The sequence below is a fragment of the Hordeum vulgare genome, chromosome 6H (genome assembly GCF_904849725.1).
Source record: "Hordeum vulgare subsp. vulgare chromosome 6H, MorexV3_pseudomolecules_assembly, whole genome shotgun sequence".
In the NCBI taxonomy this organism is placed as follows: Eukaryota; Viridiplantae; Streptophyta; class Magnoliopsida; order Poales; family Poaceae; genus Hordeum; species Hordeum vulgare.
The window spans coordinates 558,539,711-558,562,521 of NC_058523.1; the positions used below are offsets into that span (position 1 = coordinate 558,539,711).

The 22,811-nt window shown below is 47.0% G+C and overlaps 1 protein-coding gene across 1 annotated transcript; it reads left to right on the plus strand.

Moving 5' to 3' along the window:
- The first annotated feature begins 14,986 nt into the window (after positions 1–14,986).
- LOC123405912 (disease resistance protein PIK6-NP-like) lies at positions 14,987–18,447 on the plus strand. The gene is given in 3 exon segments (XM_045099426.1): positions 14,987–15,040; positions 16,793–18,106; positions 18,109–18,447. Coding segments are annotated over 3 exon segments (1,707 nt in total).
- Positions 18,448–22,811: the final 4,364 nt, after the last annotated feature.

Sequence of the window (22,811 nt, forward strand, 5' to 3'; positions counted from 1 at the left end):
CAAAACAACAAAGTAATTACTGTTTTGCATTTATTTCAAAAGGCTCCAAATATTGCTTTCCTATTTTGTTCTAATGGGCCATAATTCCTTATGTCCAGCAGATATTTCCTTTTGATTTTTGTCCCAGTAGCTTTTCTTTCCTGTGTGTTTTAAATCCAATTAAGAGGCCCAGCGTTTTATCCTTCTCCCTGGCGCCACATGGGCTTCCTCCTGTTGCTGGCCCAGTAGCTCTTCCTCCCTGGCCCAAGTGCCTTTCGCCCCAGCAGCCCACCGGTGAGACGTTTTCTTCTTCCTCCCGACGTCACTCTCGTACGACCGAAGCTCCACCTCTCGATCGCTTTCTCCCCGATCCAGCGGCTCAAGCCCGTTCCCCGAGGTGTATAAAGCGACCAGCCTCCTCCCCGCAACCCTAGGGCACCGGTCTCTCCCTCCTCTTCTTCCCCCCGCGCCGCCAGAGACCTCGTGGTCGTCCATAGCCATGAACAGCTCCTGGTCGAGTTCGTCGCCGGCGTAGCGGCCACCCTGTCGCCTCCCCGCAGCGGCGCAGGCAAGAGGACCCAGGAGGGGTCCCATTTTCGCGCGGAACCGAAGCCGGGAGCATCTTCCTCAACGCCACGACGTGCGCCTCCTTCCTCGACTTCCTGCAGCGACGTGCGCCTCCTTCCTCGACTTCCTGCAACGACGGCCTCCTTCCTCGACTTTCTGCAGCGACCAGCACCACGCCGCCCTCCTCCCTCGCCTTCCCTCGGTGAGCAGCCGCGTCCTGCCGCCTTCCTCTCTTGCCAGGGGCAGCTCGAGCCGACGCCGAGGTGTTGTGCACCGCTGTAGCAGCAGTAGCAGTGCAGTAGTCTGTAGAGGTAGACGTGCTCGTCGTTAGATGCGTTGGTAGGTACCGTTAGGGGCGGGAATGGAACCCTTGAGGTTCCCGCGTCCCCCGCCGAGAGCTCCCCTGCCGGTGGTAGACGGGAGTGGCGCCGCCAGCTCTCTCTGGTCCGGCCGCCGGCGAAGCTCTCCTCTGCAGTGAAGTTAGTTTTTCTGTTTTCCCTTCCCGTTCTAGCCAGACATCGATCCGTAGCCTGATGGTAGTATTGTTGGAATTATGCCCTAGAGGCAATAATAAATATAGTTATTTTTATTATAATTCCTGTATCAAGATAATCGTTTATTATCCATGCTATAATTGTATTGAATGAAGACTCATTTACATGTGTGGATACATAGACAAAACACCGTCCCTAGCAAGCCTCTAGTTGGCTAGCCAGTTGATCAAAGATAGTCAGTGTCTTCTGATTATGAACAAGGTGTTGTTGCTTGATAACTGGATCACGTCATTTGGAGAATCACGTGATGGACTAGACCCAAACTAATAGACGTAGCATGTTGATCGTGTCATTTTGTTGCTACTGTTTTCTGCGTGTCAAGTATTTATTCCTATGACCATGAGATCATATAACTCACTGACACCGGAGGAATGCTTTGTGTGTATCAAACGTCGCAACGTAACTGGGTGACTATAAAGATGCTCTACAGGTATCTCCGAAGGTGTTAGTTGAGTTAGTATGGATCAAGACTGGGATTTGTCACTCCGTGTGACGGAGAGGTATCTCGGGGCCCACTCGGTAATACAACATCACACACAAGCCTTGCAAGCAATGTAACTTAGTGTAAGTTGCGGGATCTTGTATTACGGAACGAGTAAAGAGACTTGCCAGTAAACGAGATTGAAATAGGTATGTGGATACTGACGATCGAATCTCGGGCAAGTAACATACCGAAGGACAAAGGGAATGACATACGGGATTATATGAATCCTTGGCACTGAGGTTCAAACGATAAGATCTTCATAGAATATGTAGGATCCAATATGGGCATCCAGGTCCCGCTATTGGATATTGACCTAGGAGTATCTCGGGTCATGTCTACATAGTTCTCGAACCCGCAGGGTCTGCACACTTAAGGTTCGACGTTGTTTTATGCGTATTTGAGTTATATGGTTGGTTACCGAATGTTGTTCGGAGTCCTGGATGAGATCACGGACGTCACGAGGGTTTCCGGAATGGTCCGGAAACGAAGATTGATATATAGGATGATCTCATTTGATTACCGGAAAGTTTTCGGAGTTACCGGGAATGTACCGGGAATGACGAATGGGTTCCGGGAGTTCACCGGGGGGGCAACCCACCCCGGGGAAGCCCATAGGCCTTAAGGGTGACACACCATACCTTAGTGGGCTGGTGGGACACCCCAAAAGGGCCCTATGCGCCAAGAAGAGAAAATCAAGAGAAAAAAAAGGAGGAGGTGGGAAGGAAGGGGGACTCCCTCCCACCAAACCAAGTCCAACTCGGTTTGGGGGGAGTCCTCCCCCCTTGGACTTGGCCGACCCCCTTGGGGCTCCTTGAGCCCCAAGGCAAGGTCCCCTCCCTCCCACCTATATATACGGAGGTATTGGGGCTGATTTGAGACGACTTTTCCACGGCAGCCCGACCACATACCTCCACGGTTTTTCCTCTAGATCGCGTTTCTGCGGAGCTCGGGCGGAGCCCTGCTGAGACAGGGTCATCACCAACCTCCGGAGCGCCGTCACGCTGCCGGAGAACTCTTCTACCTCTCCGTTTCTCTTGCTGGATCAAGAAGGCCGAGATCATCGTCGAGTTGTACGTGTGCTGAACGCGGAGGTGCCGTCCGTTCGGTACTAGATCGTGGGACTGGTCGCGGGATTGTTCGCGGGGCGGATCGAGGGACGTGAGGACGTTCCACTACATCAACCACGTTCACTAACGCTTCTGTTGTACGATCTACAAGGGTACGTAGATCACTCATCCCCTCTCGTAGATGGACATCACCATGACAGGTCTTCGTGCGCGTAGGAAAATTTTTGTTTCCCATGCGACGTTCCCCAACAGTGGCATCATGAGCTAGGTTCATGCGTAGATGTCTTCTCGAGTAGAACACAAAAGTTTTTGTAGGCGGTGATGTGCGTTTTGCTGCCCTCCTTAGTCTTTTCTTGATTCCGCAGTATTGTTGGATTGAAGCGGCTTGGACCGACATTACTCGTACGCTTACGAGAGACTGGTTTCATCGCTACGAGTAACCCCGTTGCTCAAAGATGACTGGCAAGTGTCAGTTTCTCCAACTTTAGTTGAATCGGATTTGACCGAGGAGGTCCTTGGATGAGGTTAAATAGCAACTCATATATCTCCGTTGTGGTGTTTGCGTAAGTAATATGCGATCCTACTAGATACCCATGGTCACCACGTAAAACATGCAACAACAAAATTAGAGGACGTCTAACTTGTTTTTGCAGGGTATGCTTGTGATGTGATATGGCCAACGATGTGATGTGATATATTGGATGTATGAGATGATCATGTTGTAATAGAAATATCGACTTGCATGTCGATGGTACGACAACCGGCAGGAGCCATAGGGTTGTCTTTATACTAACGTTTGTGCTTGCAGATGCGTTTACTATTTTGCTAGGATGTAGCTTTAGTAGTAATAGCATGAGTAGCACGACAACCCCGATGGCAACACGTTGATGGAGATCATGGCGTGGCGCCGGTGACAAGAAGATCGTGCCGGTGCTTTGGTGATGGAGATCAAGAAGCACGTGATGATGGCCATATCATGTCACTTATGAATTGCATGTGATGTTAATCCTTTTATGCACCTTATTTTGCTTAGAACGACAGTAGCATTGTGAGGTGATCTCTCACTAAAATTTCAAGACGAAATTGTGTTCTCCCCGACTGTGCACCGTTGCTACAGTTCGTCGTTTTGAGACACCACGTGATGATCGGGTGTGATAGACTCAACGTTCACATACAACGGGTGCAAAACAGTTGCGCACGCGGAACACTCGGGTTAAGCTTGACGAGCCTAGCATGTGCAGACATGGGGAACACATGAGACCGAAAGGTCGATCATGAATCATATAGATGATATGATTAGCATAGGGATGCTTACCACTGAAACTATACTCAACTCACGTGATGATCGGACTTGAGCTAGTGTAAGTTGATCATGAACCACTCAAATGACTAGAGAGATGTATTTTTTGAGTGGGAGTTTAGCAAATAATTTGATTAAGTTAAACTCTAATTATCTTGAACATAGTCTAAGTACACTTTGAATATATTTGTGTTGTAGATCATGGCTCACGCTACAGTCATCCTGAATTATAATACGTTCCTAGAGAAAGCTAAGTTGAAAGATGATGGAAGCAACTTTGTAGACTGGGCTCGTAATCTTAAGCTAATCTTACAAGCTGGGAAGAAGGATTATGTCCTTAATGCTGCGCTAGGAGATGAACCACCCGCTACGGCCGATCAGGATGTTAAGAACGCTTGGTTAGCACGTAAGGAGGACTAGCTTAGAACCGGGACTTCAACGTCGCTTTGAGCGTCATGGAGCATTTGAGATGTTCCAGGAGTTGAAGTTTATCTTTCAGAAGAACGCCCGGATCGAGAGGTATGAGACCTCCGATAAATTCTATGCTTGCAAGATGGAGGAAAACTCATCTGTCAGTGAACATGTGCTCAAAATGTCTGGGTACTCAAACCGTCTAGCTGAGCTGGGGATTGAACTCCCGCAAGAAGCTATCACTGACAGAATCCTTCAATCACTGCCGCCAAGCTATAAAGGCTTTGTGTTGAACTACAACATGCAAGGGATGAACAAGTCTCCCGGCGAGTTGTTTGCGATGCTGAAAGTCGCAGAGTCTGAACTCCGTAAAGAGCATCAAGTGTTGATGGTGAATAAGACCACTAGTTTCAAGAGAAACGGCAAAGGAAAGAAGGGTAATTCGAAGAAGAGCGGCAAGCCTGTTGCCGATCCGACGAAGAAACCCAAAGCTGGTCCTAAGCCTGAAATGGAGTGTTACTATTGCAAGGGTATGGGTCAATTGAAGCGCAATTGCCCCAAGTATCTGGCAGATAAGAAGGCGTCCAAAGAAAAATCAGGTATATTTGATATACATGTTATTGATGTGTACTTAACCGGCTCTCGTAGTAGTGCCTGGGTATTTGATACCGGTTCTGTTGCTCATATTTGCAACTCGAAACAGGAACCGCGGAGTAGACGAAGGCTGGCAAAAGATGAAGTGACGATGCGCGTAGGAAATGGTTCCAAGGTTGATGCAATCGCCGTCGGCACAGTGTCACTTCAGTTACCGTCGGGATTAGTGATGAACTTAAATCATTGTTATTTAGTGCCTGCGTTGAGCATGAACATTATATCTGGATCTTGTTTATTGCGAGACGGTTACTCTTTTAAGTCAGAGAATAATGGTTGTTCTATTTCTATGAGTAACATCTTTTATGGTCATGCACCGAATGTGAGAGGATTGTTCATATTGAATCTTGATAGCGATACACATATACATAACAATGAGACCAAAAGAGTTAGAGTTAACAATGATAGCGCCATATTTTTGTGGCACTGCCGCTTAGGTCATATTGGTGTAAAGCGCATGAAGAAACTCCATGCTGATGGACTTTTGGAGTCACTTGACTTTGATTCACTTGACACGTGCGAACCATGCCTCATGGGCAAGATGACTAAGACTCCGTTCTCCGGAACAATGGAGCGTGCAAGTGACTTGTTGGAAATCATACATACCGATGTGTGTGGTCCGATGAGCGTGGAGGCACGCGGCGGATATCGTTATTTTCTCACCTTCACTGACGATTTAAGTAGATATGGTTATGTCTACTTGATGAAGCACAAGTCTGAAACATTTGAAAAGTTCAAGCAATTTCAGAGTGAAGTGGAAAATCATCGTAACAAGAAGATCAAGTTCCTACGGTCTGATCGTGGGGGTGAATATCTGAGTTTCGAGTTTGGTGCTCACTTAAGACAATGTGGAATTGTTTCACAGTTAACACCGCCTGGAACACCACAGCGTAATGGTGTGTCCGAACGTCGTAATCGTACTCTATTAGAGATGGTGCGATCTATGATGTCTCTTACTGATTTGCCGTTATCGTTTTGGGGCTATGCATTAGAAACAGGTGCATTCACTTTAAATAGGGCACCATCAAAATCCGTCGAGACGACACCATACGAACTGTGGTATGGCAAAAGGCCAAAGTTGTCGTTTCTTAAAGTTTGGGGATGTGATGCTTATGTCAAAAAGCTTCAGCCTGAAAAGCTGGAACCCAAAGCGGAAAAGTGCGTCTTCATAGGTTACCCAAAAGAGACAGTTGGGTACACCTTCTATCTCAAATCCGAGGGCAAAGTGTTTGTTGCTAAAAACGGAGCTTTTCTCGAGAAGGAGTTTATCTCGAGAGAATTGAGTGGGAGGAAGATAGAACTTGACGAGGTTGTTGAACCTCTCATCCCTCTGGATGGTGGCGCAGGGCAAGGGGAAACCTCTGTCGTTGCGACGCCGGTTGAGGAGGAAGTTAATGATGATGATCATGAAACTCCAGTTCAAGTTTCTGTCGAACCACGCAGGTCGACGAGACCACGTGCTGCTCCAGAGTGGTACGGTAATCCCGTCTTATCAATCATGTTGTTAGACAACAATGAACCTGCAAATTATGAAGAAGCAATGGTGGGCCCAGATTCCAACAAATGGCTAGAAGCCATGAAATCCGAGATAGGATCCATGTATGAGAACAAAGTGTGGACTTTGGAGGTACTACCTGAGGGCCGCAAGGCCATTCAGAACAAATGGATCTTTAAGAGGAAGACGGACGCTGACGGTAATGTGACCGTTTATAAAAGCACGACTTGTGGCAAAGGGTTTTTCACAAGTTCAAGGAGTTGACTACGATGAGACTTTCTCACCCGTAGCGATGCTTAAGTCCGTCAGAATCATGTTAGCAATAGCTGCATTTTTCGATTATGAAATCTGGCAGATGGATGTCAAAACGGCGTTCCTTAACGGTTTCCTTAAGGAAGAGTTGTATATGATACAACCCGAAGGTTTCGTCGATCCTAAGAATGCTAACAAGGTGTGCAAGCTCCAGCGATCCATTTATGGACTGGTGCAAGCATCTCGGAGTTGGAACAAACGCTTTGATGAGGTGATCAAAGCATTTGGGTTTATACAAGTGGTTGGAGAATCTTGTATTTACAAGAAAGTGAGTGGGAGCTCTGTGGCGTTTCTAATATTATATGTGGATGACATATTACTGATTGGAAACAACGTAGAGTTTTTGGAGAGCATAAAAGGTTACTTGAATAAAAGTTTCTCTATGAAGGACCTAGGAGAAGCTGCTTACATTCTAGGCATTAAGATCTATAGGGATAGATCAAAACGCCTGATAGGACTTTCACAAAGCACATACCTTGATAAAGTTTTGAAGAGGTTCAAAATGGAACAGTCCAAGAAAGGGTTCTTGCCAGTTCTAGAAGGTACGAGATTGAGTAAGACTCAGTGCCCAGCAACTGATGAAGATAGAGAGCATATGCGCTCCGTCCCCTATGCTTCAGCCATAGGTTCTATCATGTATGCGATGTTGTGCACTAGACCGGATGTTAGCCTAGCCATAAGTATGGCAGGTAGGTTCCAGAGTAATCCAGGAGTGGATCACTGGACAGCGGTCAAGAATATCCTGAAGTACCTGAAAAGGACTAAGGAGATGTTTCTCGTGTATGGAGGTGACGAAGAGCTCGCCGTAAAAGGTTACGTCGATGCAAGCTTTGCACAGATCCGGACGACTCTAAGTCGCAAACCGGATACGTATTTGTTCTTAATGGGGGTGCGGTAAGCTGGTGCAGTTCCAAGCAAAGCGTCGTAGCAGATTCTACATGTGAAGCGGAGTACATGGCTGCCTCGGAGGCGGCTAAGGAGGGTGTCTGGATGAAGCAGTTCATGACGGATCTTGGAGTGGTGCCAAGTGCACTGAATCCAATAACCTTGTTCTGTGATAACACGGGTGCCATTGCCTTAGCAAAGGAACCACGGTTTCACAAGAAGACCAGACACATCAAACGACGCTTCAACCTCATCCGCGACTACGTCGAGGGAGAGGACGTAAATATCTTTAAAGTGCACATGGATCTGAATGTAGCAGACCCGCTGACTAAACCTCTTCCACGGCCAAAGCATGATCAACACCAGAACTGTATGGGTGTTAGATTTATTACAATGTAATTCACATGATGATGTGAGGGCTAGATTATTGACTCTAATGCAAGTGGGAGACTGTTGGAATTATACCCTAGAGGCAATAATAAATATAGTTATTTTTATTATAATTCCTATATCAAGATAATCGTTTATTATCCATGCTATAATTGTATTGAATGAAGACTCATTTACATGTATGGATACATAGACAAAACACCGTCCCTAGCAAGCCTCTAGTTGGCTAGCCAGTTGATCAAAGATAGTCAGTGTCTTCTGATTATGAACAAGGTGTTGTTGCTTGATAACTGGATCACGTCATTAGGAGAATCACGTGATGGACTAGACCCAAACTAATAGACGTAGCATGTTGATCGTGTCATTTTGTTGCTACTGTTTTCCGCGTGTCAAGTATTTATTCCTATGACCATGAGATCATATAACTCACTTACACCGGAGGAATGCTTTGTGTGTATCAAATGTCGTAACGTAACTGGGTGACTATAAAGATGCTCTACAGGTATCTCCGAAGGTGTTAGTTGAGTTAGTATGGATCAAGGCTGGGATTTGTCACTCCGTGTGACGGAGAGGTATCTCGGGGCCCACTCGGTAATACAACATCACACACAAGCCTTGCAAGCAATGTAACTTAGTGTAAGTTGCGGGATCTTGTATTACGGAACGAGTAAAGAGACTTGCCAGTAAACGAGATTGAAATAGGTATGTGGATACTGACGATCAAATCTCGGGCAAGTAACATACCGAAGGACAAAGGGAATGACATACGGGATTATATGAATCCTTGGCACTGAGGTTCAAACGATAAGATCTTCGTAGAATATGTAGGATCCAATATGGGCATCCAGGTCCCGCTATTGGATATTGACCGAGGAGTCTCTCGGGTCATGTCTACATAGTTCTCGAACCCGCAGGGTCTGCACACTTAAGGTTCGACGTTGTTTTATGCGTATTTGAGTTATATGGTTGGTTACCGAATGTTGTTCGGAGTCCTGGATGAGATCACGGACGTCACGAGGGTTTCCGGAATGGTCCGGAAACGAAGATTGATAAATAGGATGACCTCATTTGATTACCGGAAGGTTTTCGGAGTTACCGGGAATGTACCGGGAATGACGAATGGGTTCCGGGAGTTCACCGGGAGGGGGGGGGGCAACCCACCCCGGGGAAGCCCATAGGCCTTAAGGGTGGCACACCAGCCCTTAGTGGGCTGGTGGGACAGCCCAAAAGGTCCCTATGCGCCAAGAAGAGAAAATCAAGAGAAAAGAAAAAAAAAGGAGGAGGTGGGAAGGAAGGGGGACTCCCTCCCACCAAACCAAGTCCAACTCGGTTTGGGGGGGGAGTCCTCCCCCCTTGGACTCGGCCGACCCCCTTGGGGCTCCTTGAGCCCCAAGGCAAGGTCCCCTCCCTCCCACCTATATATACGGAGGTATTGGGGCTGATTTGAGACGACTTTTCCACGGCAGCCCGACCACATACCTCGACGGTTTTTCCTCTAGATCGCGTTTCTGCGGAGCTCGGGCGGAGCCCTGCTGAGACAAGGTCATCACCAACCTCCGGAGCACCGTCACTCTGCCGGAGAACTATTCTACCTCTCCGTCTCTCTTGCTGGATCAAGAAGGCCGAGATCATCGTCGAGCTGTACGTGTGCTGAACGCGGAGGTGCCGTCCGTTCGGTACTAGATCGTGGGACTGATCGCGGGATTGTTCGCGGGGCGGATCGAGGGACGTGAGGACGTTCCACTACATCAACCGCGTTCACTAACGCTTCTGCTGTACGATCTACAAGGGTACGTAGATCACTCATCCCCTCTCGTAGATGGACATCACCATGATAGGTCTTCGTGCGCGTAGGAAAATTTTTGTTTCCCATGCGACGTTCCCCAACAAGTATTGCACTATCATTTGCATGCGTCTGTAGGAGGGCGTGTGTTCGAGTCCCCCCCTCGGCGCCTTTTTGTTAGTTTGTTTGGATTATCTCGGTTCAGTGGCCTGCAGGCATCTCACCTTGCATTTTCCTTCTCCTGTCAACAACAGTAACTGCAGCGCAGTGGATGTTTTGTGGTGTGTTGTATCAGGGGATCTGGGGTTCAAATCTGAGAGAAACCCCATAATCTTTTTCCCTTTTATTTCTTGCTGATTTTTTTGTTTTGTTTTTCCCTTGCTTTGTTTGCTACTCTAAGCCTAGATCAATGGGTTGCAGGTGCCCTTATATATCTTTACTTCCCTGTTGTTTGATGGAGGGTGAGAGAGAGCATGTATATAGGGCATAAATGTGTATGTGGTCTTGTTAGTTCATGTTGTTGGTGTGTTTGCAAATAGGCATTTGTGCATGGAGGTTGTAAGTGGAGTTGATGGTGTAGGTATGGAGATGTGTTTGTTGTGAGTGCACACCACTTGTGGTACCTACTAAAAGTGTTTGAGAGGTGATGCTACCAAGTTACTTGCTTAGTTTTTTTCCCCTCTTGTTGTTCTTAGGTTTAAGAGCATGATGTTGTTGTGAATGAAGTGGAATATATGTGAGAGTGTGCACCATCACATGCCCATATGTGGGGGTGTGCATACTCTCTTGTTAACTTAGAGTTATTTTGTGTTGAGCTTGATGCTAGTGCTTGTGAGGTATTGTGTGTGTTGGTGTTGTTGATGTGCATAACACAAACATGGGGTTCAAACTCCCATGTCACTTTGTCATTGTGCACATAAAACTGACCTATGTAATCGTCATCTTAGAAGCACACCTCATGGAATTGCATTTACATCTTGTTGGAAGTTTGGTCCTTCATTCCATGGTATAGATGGAGCCCAAGGGCATGGATCTTTGTGTGTTATTAGTAGGGGTTGTGCTCAACACCATAGTGGTGTCAATCACCTCTTGGTGACATGTGGGTGCAAACTATGCCTAGACAAAGTGGGCATGTGGTTGAAAAATTCCAGATTTTTGAACTCTGAAAATTTGACTAAGTCTGGAATGCTGGAAACATTTTCTTCCCCTGTAGATGAGGATGTGCTGGTCATTCTGTTGAGAACTGGACTTAGTTCAGTGCTAGTATTTTGAACCTGGTATGTTTGTGAAGCTTCCTGTCAATTTTCAAGTCATTTGGAGTCCATTAGCTTGTTTTTATTGCTGTCAAAAAGATTCAGAACAGAAACAGAAACTCAGGTGCAGGAATTTTCACCAAGTCCCTGAGATCTGATGGTTTTGGGAAGTTTGTGGCCTTGTATCTTCTAGAGTTTAATTCCTTTTGCTGTGATTCTTGCTGGGACTTGTAGTGTTCTTGGTTGGCAACAGCCACATATATTATTTGTCATATTTGAAGACCTGTAGCTATGTTGCATGTTGCTCACAAACAGCTAAGATGCAAAACTGGCAGATTGCGTAGTGTTGCCATTTTGTTCAAAGTTTGTGCTTAATTGTTGCTGTGGTGTTCTACCTTGCTCCATTTCATTCATGTTGGGTTAATATATATCTTGGCAACCTGAGAACACCAGATTTGTGCCAATTGTGTGTGTGGTGTTGAATCTTTCACGTAGAGCTTCATATCGTGTTTCGTTGATTCCCGTTGATCCGTAGCTCCGTTTGCAAAGTTCTTTATATGGTTTTGCACCGTTTTTATGAGCTGCATCCGTTCATGTCATTCCCATGCATGTCCAAATAGTTTAGTGCAAAGTTCTGTCCAGAAACTTGTTGTAGTTTATTTTGCTTGTGCTAGTGATAGAAATAGTGGTGCATGCTCAACTTTCATCTCATGCATCATGTGATTGTTGCATTTTGTGGTGTTGCTGTTCATTGGCTGTTATCCTTATGTTGGGTAGCACCGGGAGCGGAGAACGAATACGTGGAGTCAGGAGAGTACGTGCAGGACGATCCAGAACCATTCCAAGCTGAGGATATCACAAGCAAGATGATATGACCTTGATCCCATCTCTAGACTTGTTATGTTAGTTTCGATTCCATGTCAAATTGCTCGCTGCCTACCACTGAAAATATATTGCCTCTTCATATGCCATGAGCCTAAACACCTTACTCTTTCCTAGCAAACTTGCATGGCTAGATAGGCTTGCTTAGCTACTAATGTTAGCATTGTTAGTTGCAGGTGTTTTAAACTCATGTGAGGACATGAGCTTGATATCATTATATTAATTTCTGTTATTTAATTAATGTATCTATATACTTGGTAAATGACGGGAGGCCTAGCCTTTTGTCGGGTGTGTTGTTCCGTTATTGCCGCCTTAGTTACCGGTTACCGGTGTTTGATTCCATAATGATCACTCCTAACACGTTCGGGGTTGTTATGGGGACCCCCTTGATAAATCGCGTCGTGTTAAGGCTTGTCCGGCAGGACCCAACATTGGTATTATTTGCTAATCACCTAATAATAAACTGCATAGGGAATAGCTACCCCGAGGAATTTAATCAACAACCCGGGCCAGTGCTCCTCATGAGTGTTGGTCCAAACCAGAGCAGCTTATTACGCTCCCCGGGGCAACTCGGTGTTTTGGCGTGGTAACCATCGCTCATCCGGCGTGTCCTGAGACTGAGATACGCGGCGCTTATCAGGGTCGTCGACACGTCGGGAGGTCCTGCTAGTCTTGTCTTGCCTTAGCGGTATATCTTGCGTATAGGAATCCCAGTGAAGCTTTGGTTTCACCCAGAGTTGAGGTTTTCCTCTAAGGAATCCGACGAGATCACGAGATTTGTGGTAGAGGATGCCTTTGCAGCCTGTGTTCGTTTGTGATGGACTAGTTGAAGCACCCCTGCAGGGTTTAATCTTTCGGAAAGCCGTGCCCACGGTTATGTGGCAACTTGGAATAATTTTGTTAACATCCCGTAATAGAGAACATAAACATAAACTAATAAAATTGCCAACTGTGTGCGTAACCGTGACTATCCCTTCGAAGATCTCTCTTCGATCGGGAACATGGTGGGGTTATGAATGCCGTAGGTAGGTGTTCAGGATCACTTTCTGATCAAGTATTCCCGATCGTTAGCGTAGACCACTTTCACTTCTCTTTTGTGTAAGATAGCCACTTATTCAATCATAGGTTGCAGCAGCCTGAAACACTTCACCCCTTCCTTACCCAAATAACGTGACTAGTTTTGGCACCGAGGTCTTAGATTGCTGAGCCCCCGTGGCTCACGGATTCCTCCGAAACTCCCAGCAGGTACAGGTACCCCAGAGACTGATGATCCCGACGGCACCCATCTGGCGTGGCAGTACGACGAGGAGACGGATCGCCTTTACGTGAACTATCCAGAGGACTGAGCCGTGGTCGTGATCGTGGGCCTGCAGCGGGTAGCATAGCATTTTCCTTGTTTTGTAGTCCGTACCGGAACTACCTTGTTTGTATCTGCGTTGTACTCTGTATTATTAATAAGAAGACAGTTGAATCCCAGATTGTCTACTGTAATTATTATTATGTGCTATGTTTACTTGCTTGCGAAACACTTAGATGCGCTTCTTTCCTATTCGGGGGCCTCGACCCCCAGATCGGAAAGGACCGCATCTTGGTCGTTACACCTATCCTAGTGGATCATGCACACACACGACCAGTTCCCTTGCCCCTACGTACGGCACTACCGAAAGACTTGGCCAACAAAATGCATGCAGCTAGCTTCGTCCTGACTCAACGCACCCAGCGATCGCCCCGCACGCGAACGGGTTCTCGATCCGTTTTTCCTCGATCGTGAGCTGCTGCTCCTTCGCGAGACTTGGGCCGCCATGCCGCCAATCTTGCGCACGTTGCATGCCGTCTCCATCGCCGCACCAACGACGAACCAGACGCGAACAGACTCCGGACGCGGCCGCACCAGCTTTGGACTCAACCTAGAACCTAGACGCACACAAGCACGAACTCGTGCACCTGCAGACACAACACAAACACGACATTGTCATGGTTTATTCCCAACAATCTCCCCCTAAACCACGACCTAGTAAAGGCCCGGCTGGTCGTCGGCGTCGGCAAGGAGCGCCTTCTCCTCCTCGGCCTTCTTCTGGTTCCGGCAGTCCCTCCGGAAGTGCCCGCGCACACCACAGTTGTAGCAGCGGCCGCGCCGCTTCCCTCCACCCGATGCCATGCTGCTGCCGCCGTCGTCGTCGTGGTGGTTGAAGTCGCCGCCTCCCTGACGCCGTCGCGCCGCCCACTGAGCCGTAGTGAGCATCAACTGCTCGTCCGCCCGCTCACCACCACCGGCCTGCGCGCGTCGCCGCGACCTCTCCTCGAACGCCTTCAGCCGCACGAGTGCCTCCTCGAACGCCATTGCTTCCACATCGCAGAACTGCTCGATGCCGGTCACCGCGGCGTACAACCGGTCCAGCACGGTGTCGAGCAACTTCTTCACCATGGCAGCATCGTAGAGGGTCGCCCCGAGCCCCACGTACCTTGCCGCCATGCCGTAGACCTTCCCGGCGTACGCATCCAAATCGTCGTCGTCGTCCATCCGCAGGCGGTCGAACTCCCCGCGCAGCGATGCCAGCCGTGCGGCCTTCACGCGATCGGCACCGACGAAACGCATCTTGAGGGAGTCCCATACCTCCCTCGTGGTGAGCTTCGCCGCCACCTGCATCAGGAAGTCCTCCGGCAGCGCAGTGAGCAACATTGCCCGCGCCGTCTTGCACTTCCTGGCGTCCACCGCCGCTCCGTCCGCCGGCTGCACCACGCCCCACAGCCCCCCCCCCCCCCGCATCAAGGATCGCCTCCACCTTGATTGCCCAGGAGGTGTAGCCCGTCGGTACCAGCGGCGGGAGATGCATCGAACCCGCCGCACAGCCGCGCTCGTATGGAACTATCGACATAGCCACCGGCGCCCGATGTCACCTGGCTCTGATACCAATTGTCAGGGCTGCAACGCACAACCCCTTTCTTCTACCTCTGAACTCTCACAGAGAAGCAATGGAGACAGGAGAGTTTGGCCTCGCGCTGCACACACAGCCGAGCTTTTCTCTCGTATTTTCTCGTCTTCTAAACATGTTGCTTACACTGCCATTTTATAGGCTCACACACGCACCCACTAACATCACATACCTATCCTAGTGGATCATGCACACACACGAGCAGTTCCCTTGCCCCTACGTACGGCACTACCGAAAGACTTGGCCAACAAAACCCTGTGCACGGTCATCTGGAAGAAATTCAGCTTATTGGACGGGCAAAAGAAAAATCAGAAATTACTGAACTGATTCGAGAACACTCTACCACCCAACAAACTCAGGTCATTGCAGTGTGTGGAAAGGGTGGTGTTGGAAAAACCACTCTGATCAGAGATATTTACCATAGCCAAGAGGTCAACCAAGTGTTTGAAAAACATGCCTATGTCACGGTCTAGCAACCTTTCCGAGCTTGAGAAACTCCTTAGCAGCTTAGCATTTGAACTAGATGTAAGAAATGTTGGTTCAACCGAAGTTGCAGACTATCCTGGAGTGTTGGACGGGTGTTTACAAGAAAAGAATTGCTTGATTATTCTTGATGACCTCTCGTCTACCATGCAATGGGATATAATATTGTCATCTCTGCTTGCAATGAATAGACGAAGGTTGGTCATTCTGATCATCACAAGACAGGAGGATATTGCTAAGCATTGTTGCGAAAAAACAAAGTGCATACGCTTGCTCAACGGTCTGGAAGAAAAGGATGCTTGTGACCTCTTCACAAAAAAGGTACTGAAAGAGCACTACCCGTATTATTCACTTAATCAATTGCAAAAATATGTAGTTCCCTTTATCATACTATTTCAGATTAGCATATTCTAAGCACAACACAACCAACCCCCTTTACAAGAGATAATTCAGAGTGGGTTGCAAAATCGTAAATTTGGCTACCATGTTCTAGGGTAATATTTAGGAATGATATACATTCGACATGCTAGCTATGAAACCAAAATACTGATTACATCAACCCAGTGCCCTGCGTTAGGCCAGGTTAGCATTAGCATTAAGCTGTTAAAATTCCACGACTTCATTACGCCTCTTACCAAATTATATAGGAACGATGTTTGAAAGAATCATGTAACCGTAATGAATACAATTTAATCATTTTCCCATATTGTTGAAACGGGTTGGTATGTACATGGTACTAGAAAAGTATTTCTCACATTTCCCTTTTGTACAAGATTAACCAAATAACATAATCATGTTTCCAGAAAATACTAATTTTTTCATATAGAGAGAGAATGGATGGAAACATGTTGGTGTTAAATTTGGTACAAAATATGTATGGGAGACGCACATGATAAGTTATTACTCAACTTGTATTATAACAACATATAGTGTTACATACAGAACTATGTCCTAGTCACTCCAATTTAAAAAATAGATAAGGAAAGGGATATTTCTAGCGGTTTTGCTAAACTCATCTAGCTGAGTTTTGGTTATGTCTAATTCACCTTTATAGCCATTGGATTGATATACTACAAGATGTGTGTGTGCTGGCGTGGGTTGTAGTACTACTTTGAATCTGTTTTTATTTTTTTGGTGAATGAGACCAAATTATATCTCATCTAGATAAACTCTAGTCACTTTCTATTTCTAATTGCATTCCTGATGTTTATTGCCAAGTCACTAGAAAACATAGCCTATTCTGTACTAGCCAGCCAAACAAGCACATGATAGTCAAAAATAAACTCTGTACACTAGTTTGCATACACCCGACTCATCTTATTTACATAGTGGTAAAAACTAATTATATGTTAACCAATTGCAGGTATTTAAGAATAAAGCCATAGATTTGACTAAGCATTATCCTGAATTGGTTGAACCCGCAAATCTGATCCTAAAGAAGTGCAATGGGCTTCCCCTTGCGATAGTCACAATAGGTGGCTTCTTGGCAGAACAACCAACAAAAACTGTTGCGGAGTGGAGGAAACTGGATCGATCTATCAGTGTTGAGATTGAGATGAATCGAAAGTTTGAGGACGTAAAAACAGTCCTTATGAAAAGTTATGATGGCCTACCCTATTACCTCAAGTCCTGCATCCTATACTTATCCATCTTCCTTGAAGGTCACACAATTAGCCGGAGACGGTTGGTGTGCCGATGGGTTGCGGAAGGTTACTCGGAGGATACATACACGGCCGAAAGATACTTCATGGAACTTCTAGAGAGAAGCATGATATTACCAACTCAGATTTTACTCTGCAGCATACAAGGAGCCGACTCATGTCAGGTACATGACTTGATCCGTGATATCATCATAGAGAAGTCAAAGGAGGAAAATCTTTTTTTCAAGTTGGAGGAAGGGTGCAACTTGAATAGACAAGGCGCAGTGCGTCACCTTGCCATAAGCAGTAATTGGGATGGAGATGAGGGTCAACTGGAGGCCACCATGAAGTTGTCATGTATACGGTCATTGACGGTGTTTGGAAAGTGGAGGCCATTTTATACTTCTGACAAGATGAGGTTTCTTCGTGTGCTGGACCTCGAAGGCACTACAGATCTTGATGATCATCACCTTGAGCACATTGGGAAGCATATTCATTTGAGATACCTTTCTCTAAGAAGGTGTGAAGGAATATATTACCTCCCAGATTCAGTGGGTAACCTGCGACAACTTGAGACACTAGACATCAAATATACAAGAATAATGATGCTGCCCAAAACCATCACCAAGCTTAGGAAGCTATGTCAACTGAAAGCTGGCAATCAATTCTATGTGGGAGAAGAACGGCCATCACTAGCATGTTGTGTACCTTTTGCTTGTTGTTGCGCGATGGTCATACGAGCTTATGTTGTTAAGGTGCCAGTAGGGATCAGGGAGTTGAGATCCCTGGACACGCTGCGCTGTGTGCACCTTGAATGGGAAAATGCCAACATAAAAGAGATAGAAGGTCTCACCAACCTTCGCAAGTTAGGAGTGTATGGCATTGATAGGGGGAATGGCCCAGAGTTTTGTTCAGCTATTTCAGGTCTCCACCGCCTTGAATCTTTGTTTGTGCGGTCATCGGAACGAGATTTATGTGACATCTTGCACGGCATGTCCTCGCCTCCAGAAAACCTCCGGAGCCTGAAGCTTCACGGTTGGATGGATGAACTATGGATGAACTGCCGCAATGGATCAAGGTACTCCAGAATCTGGTGAAGATTAAGCTAGAACTCACCGAGGTGTCTACAAATGATGAAGACATGCGAATCCTTGGGAACCTACCAAACATATCCATCATGTTAATCAAGGAGACATCTTTCCAGAGTGCACTACCTATCACTTTCCATAGTGGCCTCTTCAGAAGCCTTGTGGTGCTCGAGCTTGTTTACATGGAAGTGGAAGTCGGGTCTATAGGAAGATATGTTGCGGCATGTCTCTCCAATAGGAGAGCCGAAGCTTTATATAGGGGTATAACCGGTTGGATCACAACCAACTAGAGATATACATGAGAGAGAGAGAGATAGAAAGTTAAATACAAAGGGAGTTATAACTATACAATATCCCTATAATATCTCATGTCTAACACCCTCTCTTAATCTAAGCTTCTCAAGTTTAAATTACGCTTGAATTCCTCAAATGGTCTCGTAGCCAGGGCCTTTGTGAAACCGTCGGCTACTTGATCTCTTGAAGGAACAAAGCATATTTCCAATTCCTTGCTTGCAACCCTTTCTCGAACAAAGTGATAATCAATTTCAATATGCTTGGTCCTTGCATGAAAGACAGGATTTGCAGAGAGATATGTAGCACCAAGATTATCACACCAAAGACATGGAGTTTGTATATGACATATCCCAAGCTCCTTGAGCATTGCTTTTACCCATATAACTTTAGCTGTTGCATTTGCCAATGCCTTGTATTTTGCCTCAGTACTGGATCTAGAGACAGTTGCCTGTTTCTTGGCACACCATGATATGAGATTGGGTCCAAAGAAAACTGCAAACCCACCTATAGATCTTCTATCATCCAGACAACCTGCCTAGTCAGAGTCAGAAAAGGCACTGACAAGTGTGGAAGGAGATTTACTGAAGGTGAGTCCAACATCCAAGGTGTGCTTAACATATCTCAAGATGCGCTTAGCAGCAGTCCAGTGAGCTGAAGTAGGTGCATGAAGAAACTGGCAAACCTTATTGACTGCAAAGGAAATATCAGGTCTGGTGAGTGTCAAGTACTGAAGTGCACCTACCAGACTTCTATACTTTGTGCCATCCTCTGAATTCAAAGGAACCCCTTCTGCAAGGGATAATTTTTCTGAGCTAGAAAGAGGTGTTGGTGATGGTTTGCACCCTTGTAACCCTGCCTTGCTCAAGAGATCAGATGCATATTTGACCTGAGAGAGATGAAGGCCCCCTTCTTTATTTCTATTGACCTCAATACCAAGAAAGTAATGAAGATCTCCAAGATCCTTTAGAGCAAACTCTGAATTTAAATCTTTTAGAAGAGCGGTAATAGCATCATTGGAGGAGCTAGTGACAATAATATCATCCACATAAATAAGGACAAAGATGGCTATCTGTGACTTATTGTAGATGAACAAGGATGTATCAGACTTGGAGGGAATAAAGCCAAGGGTGTACAGCTTAGAACTCAAACGAGAATACCATGCTCGTGGTGCTTGTTTAAGTCCATATAGAGATTTATCAAGCCTGCAGATATGAGATGGTTTATGTTTGTCTTCAAACCCAGGAGGTTGCTTCATATAAACTTCCTCTTCCAGAACACCATGAAGAAACGCATTCTGCACATCTAGCTGTCTAAGACTCCATCCTCTGGACACAGCAACTGATAAAACAAGGCGAATGGTGGCAGCTTTAACAACAGGACTAAATGTGTCCTCATAATCCAGTCCATACCTTTGTTTCAATCCCTTGGCAACAAGTCTGGCTTTATAGCGATCAATGGTACCATCAGATCGGCGTTTGATGCGGTACACCCATTTGCAATCAATGATATTTTTACCTTGTCTAGGAGGAACAAGATGCCACGTCTGATTTTTCTGAAGAGCATGAAACTCCTCTTCCATAGCCATGCGCCACTTTGGATCAGCCAATGTTGCATCGACGTTGCGGGGTGCTGCAGAGTAAAACAGAGGCAACTAGGCCATACCTAGCTTTGTAGTTCGTTCGTGGGATAGTACCATCTTGGAGACGTGTACGGGGTGCTGCAGAGTGCGACGTAGCCGAGGATCCAGCCGCTGGCAACTGCTGCTGGTGCGCCAGATCTGCTGTGGCAGGGTCAGCCGACGCGGAGGCGGGTGAAGCCGCAAGGGAGCCAGGTGATGCCGTAGAAGATCCAGGCGAGGCGACCAGATCAGCCTCAGAGTCAGCAACGGCATCAGACCCGGCGGCGCGTCGATCTGGCCCGCCTGGCGCAGAGGACACGGAACCCAGCGATGCGGTAACCGGTGCGGGCCGCCGGTTGTACACCAGGGGGATCGGCGCAGACCGCACGGGTGGTTGGCGTGAAGCGGACGCGGAGTCCCACGCGGGGGACAGGCGACACGGGGCGTCGGAGGAGAGGCGCGGAGCAGGGGATGGTGGAGTCCCCCTGGCGTCCCGACGCGGCAGCGATCCCGACGTGGATGCTGGTGGGGCTGGTGCATGCATGGAGGGCGGGGCCTGGTGCAACTGCAAGTCCGAGGTGGATGCTGGCGGTGCTGACTGGCGCAGGTGTGACGATCCCGAGGAGAGCTGTAGCAGATCATCATTGGAGGCGTTGTTTTGTCCTGCAGAAGCTTGCTCAGGTGGTGCAGAAGATAAATTAGTCATATTTTGGTCAGTACAAATATCAGCACCCGCACACGAGACACTGGAAGGGTTAGACGGTAGGAGAAGAATTTCTTTTCGAAGGAGTGCACCAGCATTGGGGTGAATACGTGAAAAGGGAAACTGTGTTTCATCAAAAACGATATCTCGTGAGATGTACACATGACCAGTAGACACGTCAAGGCACTTGACACCTTTGTGCTGTGTACTATAGCCAAGAAAAACGCATTTTATGGATCTATACATGAGTTTGCGAGTATTATATGGACGTAGGTTGGGCCAACATGCACAACCAAACACACGAAGAGCTGAGTAATCGGGTGTTGTGTGGAGAAGACGTTATGTGGGAGTTTCATGAGAAATAGTGCGAGTGGGCCACATGTTAATGAGGTAAACAGCAGTAAGAAAAGCCTCATCCCAAAATTTTAAAGGCATAGAGGCGGAAGCTAGGAGTGCTAAGCCTACTTCGACAATGTGGCGATGTTTCCTCTCAGCAGAGCCATTCTGCTGATGAGCATGTGGGCATGAGACATGGTGAGATATGCCAATCTTTTGAAAAAAAAGAGTTAAGCTTCTCATACTCACCACCCCAGTCGGACTGAACTGCAAGTATTTTGCTGTCAAATTGGCGCTCTACAAGAGCTTGAAAGTTATGAAACACTTGAAACAGATCTGAACGTTTCTTAAGAAGGTAGATCCATATGTATTTGCTAAAATCATCAATAAAGCTGACATAGTATTGGTTTCTACCAACAGAACTGGGTGTTGGACCCCATACATCAGAGAAAATAAGTTGCAAATGTTTAGTAGAGATGCTAAGAGACACAGGGTATGGTAATTGATGACTTTTAGCTCGTTGACATGAATCACAAATGGTTTCTAGATTTCTCTCACCAACAACTGGGAGGTTATTTGTACTAAGAATACGATTAACAGTAGCAAACGAAGGATGACCTAAGCAACTGTGCCACCTTTCAGCAGAAAGCTTGATGGCACCATAGACTTGTTTATTTCCTTGGCAGTAGCGGGGAAGCAAAGCATAGAGGCCTTGGACACAAACACCTCTATGAAGAATTTTCTTCGTGACCTGATCCTTGATCAAGAAAAAGAATGGGTGAAATTCTAGAAACACATTGTTATCAAGGGCAATACGATGAACAGATAATAAGGTTTTGGAAGCATTGGGAACATGAAGGATTTCATTGAGAGCAAGGTTTTTGTGTGGGGTTTTGATAAGTGAATGACCAATATGACTTATCTTCATACCTGTACCATTGGAAGCAATGTAGACTTGATCATGGCCACGGTATTTCTCCGGCATTGACAGCTTCTCTAACTCACCAGTGATGTGGTTTGTGGCGCCCGTGTCCATGTACCAGTTGGTGTCAACACCATAGGATACATCTGCTGCGGCTGCAATCTTCTTGCTCTGGGAGTTAGGATCATCGGTATAACGCCAATCACAGTCCTTGGCAATGTGATTTGATTTCTTACAGATTTGACAACGGCCCTCATAGCCGTCATACCCTTGGAAGGGGCGCCCCCTATTGTTGTTGTTGGGAGGGCGTCGAGTGTTGTTGCCTCCAGCCGAGGTGTTCTGGTGATAGTGGCCACCACCACCACCACCACCATAGCCTCCGCCTCCTCCATTGTTCTGATGGTAAGGACCACCAGAACCACCTCCTTGGTGATAGCCGCCGCCGCCACCCGAGCCATAGTTGCCTCCACTAGGGGTGCCATAGCCGCCGGCGTTGCCTCGGGGAGCACCTCCACCGCTGCCCTTCTGGTTGCGGTAGCCGCCCCTGCCGGCGTTGGGGCGACCGCGGGAGGCCGCGTTGGCAGATGACTTGAAGCCACCAGCACCACCACCGTGGAACATCTCGATCCGCTGATCGAAGTTCGCCACGAGGGAGAAGAGTGCGTCGATGGTGACAGGCTCAGTACGGACATCGAGGGCGGAGATGATGGGCTGGTAATCCATGTCCAGCCCCGCGACGATGAAGGAGATGAGCTCCCCCTCTCCGAGTGGTTTGCCCGCT